General features: G+C 38.2%; 1 protein-coding gene across 6 annotated transcripts in view; it reads left to right on the top strand.

The window, feature by feature from the left end:
• Positions 1-12,699, top strand: part of LOC100120109 — a 405,862-nt gene that overhangs the window by 33,886 nt on the left and 359,277 nt on the right. The window contains exon 1 of one of the 6 annotated variants that reach the window (XM_016990243.3): positions 10,191-11,449. The exons of the other annotated variants lie outside the window; for them this stretch is intronic. Coding sequence (XP_016845732.1) covers positions 11,411-11,449 — 39 coding nt within the window. The 5' untranslated portion in view covers positions 10,191-11,410. Of the gene's footprint in view, positions 1-10,190; positions 11,450-12,699 lie in introns of those variants that run through there. 6 annotated transcript variants of the gene reach the window in all.

Below are 12,699 nucleotides of genomic sequence, written 5' to 3'. Positions count from 1 at the left end.
TTAACATAAGCTATCTCTGGAAGAAGGATGAGCGATTGCGTTTAGCAGTCTCAAAAATCTTGGATATGAAAAAAGAAGAGGCAAAGAAGGAAAATGAAGAGAAGAAGGAAAATGATTCCTCTAACTACTGCAAGAAATCTCTATATAGCGATGTTTTAAAGAGAACACTTAGTCTACAGAAAAATACATGATGATTAAATGTGAAAAATACTGATATGATTTTTGCTGGTTCTGATGTACTGAGTGAAGAGGAATCAAAAAAAAAAGAAAGAGTACGTACAAGAAAAACGTGTAACTTCTAAGAAAAGGACAGCTAGATTGCATAAATCTACATTGCGTAACGTAAGTAGAGAAAAATCTAAGAAGCATGTAGAGAATGCCACCATGATTGTTTCAGAGGAAGCCTTGGCAGTTTCGAAATTGCAGGATGAAATGAAATGTAAGGATGTAAACGTACAGAATGACAGTGACTCCTCCAATAAAAGCATGCATACACCTTGTGATGTATTAGGACAAATTGACAAACACTTGAAAAATGTGATGCTATCGGAGAGAAAATAGTAGCTTATGGTCATGATCAATATATGATTCGTAACGTACTTGGTGATGGAAATTGCTTATTCCGAAGCTTTTCCTATTGTTTATATAGGAATGAAGATGCTCACTTTGATATAAGATCAAGAATAGTAGAATTCGCTATTCAGAATTGGTCAATTGAAAAGGAATTAATCACGTTGTGCCACAATAAAATTTACAAAGATATGGCTGAATATAAAAGTATAATGGGAAAGAATTGTGAATATGGCACTGATTATGAACTTTCAGTTTTTATTAGAATGTATGAAATGATGGTTGCAGTTTTTAAATATGAAGATGGAAAATTGAAGTTCAATGGAACACATGGTGAATGTTATACTAAAAATGCAACATTGATGTTTACTGGTGAAAGAGAATCTGGACACTGGCTGGTTTTAATCCCAGTTCATAAAAAAACCAACGAATCACTTGTTGGGGAAACAGAGGATAATTTGCCATCTGCTCAAGTAATCAACTCATTCAACATGGTTGAAAAAGTCGAGAAAGTAATTAAATCAGACGCCCATGTTGAAGTATCCATTGACATAGTAGAGGCTATTGAGGAATCTGTTTGCAATGAAGTTGATGTACTGAATCAGTCTGTAACCAAAGATGAGTCGAGTACTTTAATAAGTATTAAGGACAAAAATGATAGTGTCAGTAGATTAGCAGATAACAGTGATGAAATACATAAAGTTTTGAAGTCACCTTCGATTTGTACTTTACAGAGTCATTCTTCTATGAGCAGTACATCCATAGAAGTATCAAAAATTTTATCACGTGCTATCATTCAGGGCTCGTTAGATAAAACTGTGCAGGATAGGAATTTCGATTTTGAGATGCTTTGACTATACGGACCACCAGCAAGAAACGAACTATAATTCCAAAGTTTCAGATGTCGAAAATGATCGTAATAGTTCTGAGGAAAATATTGAAATAGAAACGGAGTGTTATGAAAATGTTCAGGATACCACGTTATTCTTAGAAGGAGACGGACAATGCAGAATCAATGATGTTAATGTTAATACTGCAGCAAGTGTTCTAAGTGACGACAAAGTACGTTAATCGCAGAAGAACGGGAACAAATCAATAATGGAGAAGCATACAACCAGTATGAATTCAAATCGGATGATGATACGATTAGTAAAGCTAATGAAGAAAAGAAAACTGAGAAGTCCTCAAAATTGGAAAAATTAAATAAATCTCAATCAAATACATTTTTCAAAACCGAAAGAGATTTGAGGAAAAAGCCATATACGTTAAAATTTCATGAATCAAACGATGAAGATGATTTTGGTAAAAAAGTTGAAACGAATCATTCTGCTAAGAAAGTTGAAACGAAGATACTTTCAAAATCTGAAGATGAAATCAGTGAATTCAGTGGAGAAAGTAGTACAAATGAGTCAGATGTAGAACAGGAGCAAAAATCGAAAACCAAGAAAGTCAAAAAAGTCAAAAAATACATTGTAGACATTGGTGAATACGAAGTTGATCCTGCATCATTTAAAGATTCATTTGGATGCATTAAGAATGAAAAAATTAAAGATTTCATTAAGAATTTCATGACTGTCGAACTTCTTTGCACGTGTTCATTAAGATTCGTTGGGTCAATTCGCTATAACAGAGAGGACATCGTAGTTTATGCTAAATGTCGAAGAGTTAACCATAAACAAAGTTTTCGCTTCTACCTATCCCAGTTAGGTGAAGAGGATCCTCTAGCGAAACTTACAATATCTAGCAGTAATGAGCTTAAATTTGTGCATGACGAGTCTGACGGACCAATGGTATATGAAACTTTAAAAGGAGATGAACGTAAAGTTCAAAAGGTATTGAAACATGAAAGAGTGTATATCTATGTTGAAGAGCAAAAAATTAATACAAACGTAGAATTATTCAGATGGACATCCAGGAAAGTTGAGAAAATACAATACTTATTGCAAGGTTAAATCTGAAGCGAATTGTGCAAACCGACTGAAGTTAGAGTCTCTTGATCTTGCAGATTTGAATCAACTTTGAGTAGAAGAGCAAAAAAAAGATGATCCATTTCTTCGAAGTACAGGAAACCCTTTAAGTGCGATAATGTATAGAGAAGCTGAATTAGATATCGCAATTAAAGAGGAACCAGTTGTTTTGCACATAGATGCAACTGGAAGCTATGTGCGCAAGCCGTACAATGTGCCATGTAAAAAGATATTTTACTATGTTATATTATTCAAAGGAAAGACTGATATTGTTAAGTTAGCTCATTTGATTACATGCACTCACACAGTGGTATCAATCAGTCAATTTTCAAAGAATACAAGTATTTTGTTTTAGAGAAAGTAAACAAGTGGCCGATTGCAAAAGTCGCTCCATTGACTGGTCGTGGGTATTCATTCATGGTCTATCGATTGAGTGGAATGGGATGCAGATTGTTAAATATTTAAAAATCATGTATAAATATTGTGTAGTAAAAAAGTCACCTAGTAAAGATTTGATGTTGATTAATTTCATGCACATGGTATCAACTACAATCAAAAAGAAATTTCAAGAATACAAAGAATTTAAGTCTTTGCTATTAGAATGTATGGCTCTTTTATGCCTTTCCAGAGAATTGAGCGAAACGGACATGCTATTCAAGAACATTATTAAATTGCTGTGCAGTCCAAACAAAAAACATGTTCAAGATTATGTAGCTGTCATACTAAACCACAAAAGTAAACATCCAGAGGAGATAAAAGTTTTAGAAGAAGTGGATAAACTTTCAGATGATGATAAAGTACTGGACGATGAAGATAGCGATACTATCTATAGAAGTTCACCCTTTTTCCAAAGGTATGAAAGTATAGCGTATGAAACTTTAAAAGACATTGATGAAGCGGAAGCCACTGATAGCGACGATGAAGAGACTGAGATTGGAATGCCCAATGAATTCTATGCGCCAAAATTTATTGAACATTTAAGAACAAAGTGGATGTCGTATATTGTAATGTGGAGCGCGCTAGATTTGAAACTAATTGGTTCCAATATATCTCGAATAAGTAATGCATACGTTGAAAGTTCTAACAGAACGACAAAAGAAATTGATTTTGGCGGTAATTTTCAGAGATCGATTGCTGACCGAATATGGCAGTTAGAAAATAGAACTAAATCGACAGTTGCAAGTGAAATGTTGGATGCAAAAATAAAACCGAAGGCAGTACAAAAAAAAAGCCAAAGTATCCTACAGTGCAAAATGATGCAGATGACGACGATACACTGCAGTTAGAGCCAAGAGCAATGAAAAAGAGAAAAACGCAGGTGAACCTCCATCCAAAAAGAAACGGAATGCAGTTACCAGAAAATCGTCAATGAAAAATAAGGCGAAAACAGTGCCACGTAAGGTACAAAAAATTCACAAGTTTCCGGAAACGGAACCTAATCCAGTTTCAGAAGAAAAGTAGAATCCCCTAAAAAAGATTATTATAGGTGTAGGACATTAAAAAAAAATAGGCTTGGGCAAACTCATGAGATTAGTAATGGACGAAGATCATAAAGTAGATGTAGAGGCAGCGCTTGCAAAGAGAAAGAATTTAAAGAGATCACGAGGACATGAGACAAATAACTCGAATCAAGACGATGTTGAGTTTAAAAGCTCAAAAAATGATACATTACTTGGAGAATACAGTGGTAATGAAAAACGTAGTGAAGTGCTCGTTGATTCAATTGCAGAGCATGCTATCACGAAAGACGTAGGAGAAGAAGAAATCGAAAGTTCCACACCTGCTAAGAGAAAATGTAATGTCAACGAAATGATAAAAACGCAAACCATTACAGAATTGAAAACATTTTGCAATGGTCTAATACGAAATGTGGAATATTATTTGTTATCTAAGTCATTAACGCCTATAGTTAGTCGATACACTAATCGGCATTCAGTTACTTATGAACATTTTCAATTATTTGCAAAGGAATTCTCAACGTGACGACAGAAAATATGGATCAATGGAATTGTGATAAATTCATCTCTAGAACCAAGAAACGCATAAAAAATAATTTGTTACTTCCGTATTTGTACTGTAGTCACTGGCGACTAATGTACATAAAAATAGAAGAAAGAAAAATAATGCTGTTAGATCCATATGGAAATGATTCTGATAAGGATAGAGCTGTCAATGCACTTATAAATTTCACAGAATTTTGCGCATCCGACGCCTCATTTGCAACATTACGAAATATCGAATGGAAAGTATAAGAAGTGAAAAATCGCCCGTACCAACCACATGACGATGGATATAGTTGTGGATCATATGTAATGCATTACTTGCTTTGTCTAGGATGAGGACATCAATTCGATATGAATTTTAATCCAGCAACATATAGAAATAAAATCGCATACACATTATTATTAAAATCTGAGAATATGGAAAGCATATGCTTGAATTGTCCTGCAACGACATGTGGGGAAAAATGTATAAAATGTACAATATGCAAACGTAAATGTCATGAACGCTGTACTTTTAAAGCAGAAATTGACACAGATGATGAGGAACGAGTATTAAAAAAGGTAAGTGGTCCAACTGATATTACGCGAAATCAGTTACTTCCATTTGTTTCTAAACTGTGCCAAAGATACTGCCAACATGAAGAAAAAATGTGAGAAACATATTGAAATATAATTAATTAACAAATTTGATCATTGCTTATTGCAATAAAAGGTTTCTGAGATAGGATTCAAGGTCAACATGATGTTGGCAGTAATTTAATTGATAGCATAGGTGTTGATACTAATCATCATGCGTCTAGTTAGTGTACTGTCAGTATCATTTTCTTTCAACAAATCCTATAACCTTTGCAAATAAACAATATCAAAAATCATTTTCATGATCATACGCAATCCGAAACTCGTAAACAAAAAACAATTTTAGGTAGAGTAACACTTGCTTTAATACAAAAGAAATAACGCATAAAAACGATGGCAAGCATACGTTAACTCCTGAACGACAAACGATGTTTGTCAGAGTTACACTTGCCCTGATATAAGAGGAATAATGAATAAAAGCAATGGCAAAAGAAAGTAAACTCCTGAACAATAAACGATGTTTATTAGAGTTACACTTGCCCTGATATAAGAGGAATAATGAATAAAAGCAATGGCAAAAGAAAGTAAACTCCTGAACGATAAACAATGTTTGTCAGAGTTACACTTGCCCTGATATAAGAGGAGTAATGAATAAAAGCAATGGCAAAAGAACGTAAACTCCTGGACAACAAACGATGTTTGTTAGAGTTACACAACCTAAGACAAAAAAATAAGAATAATAATGCTATCGCAAGTACCAAATGAACATCAAATACGCATTAGGTGCGTTAAGGTAAGTATCAGGTAAGTATAAAGCAATTATTCTGAATTGTTAATATCTTATTTCAATATGTAATAATATTTTACTATTTGATACAAAAAAAAATCTAAATCAGCGTCCATTCATTACAAAATACGAATAAATGACAAAAATTATTCGAAGGTTTATGTAAACAAAAATTCTGAAAAAAAACTAACTCGCATTAATGAAAATATAATACGTCATAAAATCCGAAATGACATAGGCTTCTGGGCTTTTGGCCGCCATTTTGAAACGGTTCCTTATCTCGGATCTTAATGAATTTTTTTCTGGGGTGTACATTATCCATTAAAACAATAATCCGTCATAAATTTCCAGTGACTCACATTAATAAAACTTTAACACGTCATATAAGCTGAAATGACATACGCAACGGACTTTCGGCCGCCATTTTGAAAATGTTCCTCATCCCGGATCTTAACGAAATTTTTTTCTGGGGTGTATATTATCGATTAAAACAATAATCCCTCATAAAATTCCAGTGAATCGCGTTAATAAAAATATGACACGTCTTATAAGCCAAAATGACATACGCAACGGATTTTCGGCCGCCATTTTGAAAGGGTTCCTCACCCCGGATCTTGACGAAATTTATTAAGGGAGTGTAAATTAGTTATTAAAACAATAATTTGTCTTAAAAATCCAGTGACTTGCATTAATGAACATTTTATTCGACAATAAAGCTGAAATGGCATGGGCTAATGGTCTTGAAGTATTCCAACCCCTATTTATTGTTGATTTGAGGGTTGTTCCATAGTTTTTTATGTTGCAATCGTGTTTTCCAATGCTATTTTTCACATTCAAAGCGTTTACAAGTGAATTTGGAATGACTTCCGAATTTACAAATTCGTTGCACATGCAACGGTGCAATCTTCAACTTCATATTTCACGCCTGGCAAGGCTTGTTTATCAAATTATCAGGTCTATTACCGAGAATAATACAACGATTCCAGTGAAATGCATATTTACATAATTATCAATACGATTTTCTACCGGATGTACCGAAACAGCTACTGCACACCCTACCCCCAAAAAATACAAAGCTATCAAATCAACGCAGTCGTTTTACCGCTACTAAATCATCCTGAACCCCGTCACCCATCATTAAAAAAAACTAGCATCTGCTTGATCGGTCAGAGTCTTCATCATCGTCGCCGCCAGGCCAATAAACAGTATAGGTGACTCATAGGCGGAAAAATACACGCATTAATTTTTCGCCGATACTCGTGTCCGACAATATTCTTTGCGCAATTCCCTCCGGCCCTTCCCACTTTCGTCGCGTCAGCGCTGCGAGAACAACAACGGCTCTGCAATCGTGCTTTATATACGCAATCGGACGTTTTGTCGCGCTGCCGAGACAAAAGCCTGCGAGGGTGCGCGGTGCGATTGAATTTCACGCTCAATTTGCCGCTGCCGCGAAACAGCCGCTCGACGACGACCGGAGATTCTGCTATGCGGTGTATGCATCTATAGGTATATATTGTTGTATACGGTCGAGGATTGTCGAAGCGTCGCAGGTGCGACTCGCGATGTGACGTGAGAGCTTTTGGCTCAAGACGCTGAATATTGAGTGGATAGAGGAAGATGAGATGAGGGTGCGGGTCCATGAGTTTATGGAACGGAGTTGAAGTGAGAACTGATGAAGTTTCGGTTGAGCATAAAGCAGGATTGATGATATTGGATTTAATAGATTTATGAGAATTTAAAAAAAAGCTCTATAAATACGTTTTTGGCAATATATTTTCTACAATTATTTTTTATAGAGTTATTTTTACTTTTTTTCATATTATACTTACATTATTAAGCGTTATTTAAGAATTTCCGTTCGTTACGTCTAAATTGCTGTAAATTCATGTAAACGATCTTATTTATGCACTTTCATACCTATTATATTTTAATGTAAATTGAGTGATAATTTATTCGTGAAAAGTAATTGCGTGTAGTTTTCATACCGACTATTAGTTAACTTTAGCATGTAATCGATATGATAAAATATTCATTAGCAATTGCGGTTTGTGTTTTAACTTTGTTTTAACTACTGCAAGAAACTGATTTTAAAGTTTCTACTCGCGCAAGAAGAGTGAGAGTTCGCGTCGTGTACCAACTGCGGTAATGGTAAAACTGTGTCATGGAGCGAGTCAAGAGAGAGTTCAAGCCGCTACCGTTAGATGACTCTAGTGCTATGAAAGAGAGGATAAACAATTGTTTGTTCCAAAAGCATGTAAAATGATCATCAAATTGTTGACGAAGGATTGCTCGTATAAATCTTTGAATCGTAACTTTTTGATGCATACATTACCAAAAATTTTTACAATTTTTAGGTTTTATTAGATTCTTGGCAAGTTTCATCTTAATTATCTCTTCATATTATGTATTCTCAAATCAATATTACTTTCTTACATTATATTTTTAATAAACGCATAAATTTGCATCAACTCGGGCTTTCAAAAACTCGCGTGGTGATTGTCGAGATAAGAAGCTTTATCGAATATAAATTATCATACATTTTGTCGTATACACTTAATACATTCACAAATAATTTAATGGTAGTATAGCGCGATTATTTATTAAAATCAAATTATAATTTTAATGGATTCATAACTTTGATTTGATAAGCACTTTCCTGTTTTAAAATTAAACTAATAATACATTGTTACTTTCCATCGCAAAGTTGCGTGTCAGCAGAATCGTGTAAAAATTAACCGGACTTAATCCTTTAGCAGAGGTTTTAAACCAATTAACTACATTTGACCGCGCAGTTTACAAGTCGTTTGAACTAAGCTCCCGCGTAAATAGATCAGGCAGAGCTTTAGGACTTCTTTCCAAGTGTTAACTTACTTGCACTGCTTTTATTATATTACTGTTGTAAAGCACTCATTAATTTATCAGCTTCTATTTTTGAAAACAAGTAATTTGCTCTATTATTTATACTTAAATTGCTAGCAAAATATAATATGACCCCGTTAGATAGCCTGACAGCCATAAAAATGAATAGCGCCGTTTCACTGTTATATTGGCGACTCCCTTCTGGAAATGTAATTCATGGGCAATTAAAACGTGAGTCATTCAAGGATATTGAACGTATAAGTTTAACGTCAATAACGCGTTTCTACTTCAAACCTTTATTGTAAAACAAACAAATAAACAAAAAACAGAACAAACACAAAAAAGTTTATTTTACGAATCTTCTTATGCTACATCTACGTGAATTCACGAAACAATGGCAATGAAATTTAAAAATCATTCGTACAATGCTTTTTCGCATTCACAAGGTAAAAATCGAAAATGCCTCCGGTCTTCATTCAGCGGCAGTCATGGTACATAACGTCTGAGTGCATCGCACGCTCAATTACTTCAACCTCGTCCAGTTCACATTACCCACAGGCTAATGCAATAAACGATACCTATAGCACTGCTGCACCCCATGTAGACTCGCACTGTCGTCGCGTCGAGCGAGCTCCCCTTTTCCCTTTTTGCATTGTTGCTTGTTATTTATGTTTCCTTCCTTTTTTTATCTCACCGCAATTTCACTATTGATATTTTTATTGGTGATATTTTCTTTCAAAGCGCGTACGTTTTCGGCTTTATTATTACAATGAAGTTGACGGCTATGTCACTGCAGTTATATTAGTTAAAATAAATTACTATTCGCGTTACACAGGTAAAAATCAATACATGTATCGCAAAGCCATAATCAATGCAGCAAGCAGAGCTTGCAAGCTATCGCTCGAGCTCGAAGCGATATCTTGATCGCGACTAAACCATGGACATACGCGTACTTATCAGCAGAATCAGAGCATAAAAAATAATCGACGATTCGGCAATCGCACGAAAAATTTCTTCGAAACTCCCTCACCACCTGGAAATTTCACGCGAAAAAGAGAAAATCACCGTGAGCACGCGAGGTCTTATAAATAATTCACCCCCTTCCTCGAAAACGCACCAACAAGTGCGCCGTATACAAAGCCACCCTCGACTCGGGGAGAAATTTGAAGTGCACCTCCTGCGCGATCTCAGCCAACAACGCTAACCTTGAATTGTTTCTCTTTTCCCCTGCGTATGGAGGAGTGTGCCCAGTGGCGACACACACACTCCTCCTCCTGCCCGCGTGCGTCTTTCGTTCACATAGTCTCCCGGTGGCAGGCCGCTCGCATTTATCACGCATGCCCGTGCGAGCGGTGTGCGCCAATCTCTCGATTCCGTCGACGCGGCTCCCCCTGCGCCGCCCGGGAGTCGCCGCGGCGCACGCAGAGCCCAGTGCAAAAGACGCTCACCCTCGCCGTGGACGCGTCCTGCTCTCCGTCCGCGCGTCCGGCTTTTTAATCGTTCGTCTCTACGTGGTGTCATACACACAGCTTCTTCGTAGCTCTGTATAGCGGTGTAACGATCGCCAGTGGCGTGCGCCACGCTCGTTGTATTTTGGTCCGGAGGCCCCGCCGGCTCTGTGTATAGTGGAACGGGGTCAGTCGATACCGGCACGTTGTAGCCTATACTCTCTACGATTTTCAAAGCGCAGCAGGTCCTATTGCGTTTGTTTACCTCTGCGCACGCAGCCATGCTATAGGTACTCTGTGAGTGTGTGTACTTGCAAGCTCGGGAGAGCCGGTCTGGTGCGTCGACGCCCTAGTCGCGCCCGGCGCCAATCGCGGGAGTGTCTATATTCTCTCTGCCTCCGTCGTCGGTACTTTTTGGATGCTGCTGCGTAACGACACGTGCCAGAGCTTCTCGTCGCGAGTGTCGCGTGACTCATCGCTCTCTCTCTCTCTCTCTCTCTCTCTCTCTCTCTCTCTCTCTCTCTCTCTCTCTCTCTCTCTCTTTCTCTCTCTCTCTCTCTCTCTCTCTCTCTCTCTCTCTCTCTCTCTCTCTCTCTGTAACGCGCTTCACGTAGGTAGTCGGATTAATCGGGAAGAGTATATAGCTGCAGTGCGGAGGTGCTATTTTCGCGATGCTGGATCACACGATGATGCAACGCAGTAGTGCTTGTGATTATGTTGTGCAGTGTCAAGTATAGTGCCCTCTTCGTTGCACTACACGTCGATTATGGTACGCGCCAAGCGTCTTCCTTACTTACGGCGCTCTCGAGTGTGTGTGCGAGGTGTATGAGGTACACGCCGGCTGAATAATGAATGACAAAATGGAACGAAAGCCATCAGCCGGCTTGCAGAAACTGTTCCCCGATCGATACTCCGTCATTGGCGATAAGAAAATCTTGGATTCGACGAAGGAGCAACATTGAGAAGCTACACTCACTTGAACCTTCAGACACACCTATACCTGTGCAACCCCGATGAATTTTCTGCTACGATGCGGACGCTATTGTTAGAGACGAGTTCCCCAGAAAGACGGGGAGGCTCTTGAAGCTTTCCAGCATTTCGAGCACACACACATAACAACACTGACAACTGAACTCGAGCTCTGCTGCATACGGAGAGAGAGAGAGAGAGAGAGAGAGAGAGAGAAAAGTGGCAAACAGGATGAGTCACTTTGACTGGAAGCTGCTGCGCCGGAAGAAGGTATACAGATACGCATACGTATACGTAGACAGGCTACGGAGTCGCTAAATGACTTTGCATACGTTAGACCGGAGCTCTCATCTCCGGTGATCTCTCTCCTCTCAGAGCGGAGCCTCGTTGCCGCGGGCTCTACGCTTTTCAGCGTAATTCTTGATTAGGGTTTGTACACCGAGCGTGAAATTTGCGTTTTTCGTTAGCCTCTCAGTCTCTCGGAGAGCGCGAGCGGGCTTGATTATTTTTTTATTGCTCACCGTTATACATACATAACACGGCTTGCTGTGAAAGTGAATTCGAGGTACATTTTTAAAAGAGTTCGTTGACTCGGAATGAACTTTGCGCGATGGAGTGCAATTATTTCTGCGTGCGATGCACGAAAAATCGATTCGAGCAAGAATATACTCTCTCTCTCTCTCTCTCTCTCTCTCTCTCTCTCTCTCTCTCTCTCTCTCTCTCTCTCTCTCTCTCTCTCTTGGTCGAATTGATGCGGGTTCGAAAAGTCATCGACACATTAAATGACTCGCGTGCTCGTAAAAAATCGTGAACTTCAACTTGAACTTTTCGTGTGTAGGTTATACACGTATATATAGAAGGCACGAGCGAGCTTAGGATTGATGCGATAACTCTTGTGAGATTTTTTCGATCATCAGCGGCTGGCTTACGTTTCCAATTTTAATAAATCGAGCCTACATAATGGGGTCGTGTCTAACATCTAGGTAACGCGCGGAGTTATACTTCAGACCTTCGCGCTGTGTCCCCTTTAGGCGCGCGTCACGAAAGGAACTTTCTTTAAGCGATGTCCCTCGTTTAGTTCACTTGGTTAATAGTCGCTATTTACATCATGGGATGAAAAAACGCGCTCAGCTGTTCCAGTCTATGTATGAATCATTCATGCGGATCTCATTCGCAGATATGATATCGAAAATTCTTTCGAGAAAACTTTATTTTTACACCAGTAATTTACGATACGCGCGTCCATTGCGTGTCGGGACGTTATGCCCGCGTAATCGGCCATAAAAATTAAATCAAATTAAATCGATAAATTAAAAAGAGTATCCACGCGCGTGCGAAAAAAATTCGAGCCAATTTGAAAAGCGCCGACATCGCCGCGTATAACTTTTCGGCCTGCTTTTCATCTCCTCTCGACATAACGTACATACACGGCATCCTCGTTTGCATGATGACCAACCGGCAATTTCCGATTAACGATCGATCAATCTCGGATCGATTAAAGTTATGTAAGGCGCTCGCGC

This window comes from Nasonia vitripennis, chromosome 1 (genome assembly GCF_009193385.2).
Source record: "Nasonia vitripennis strain AsymCx chromosome 1, Nvit_psr_1.1, whole genome shotgun sequence".
NCBI classification, from domain to species: domain Eukaryota; kingdom Metazoa; phylum Arthropoda; class Insecta; order Hymenoptera; family Pteromalidae; genus Nasonia; species Nasonia vitripennis.
Note: the sequence above shows the minus strand (reverse complement) of the source record. Positions and strands in the feature narration are given on the sequence as shown.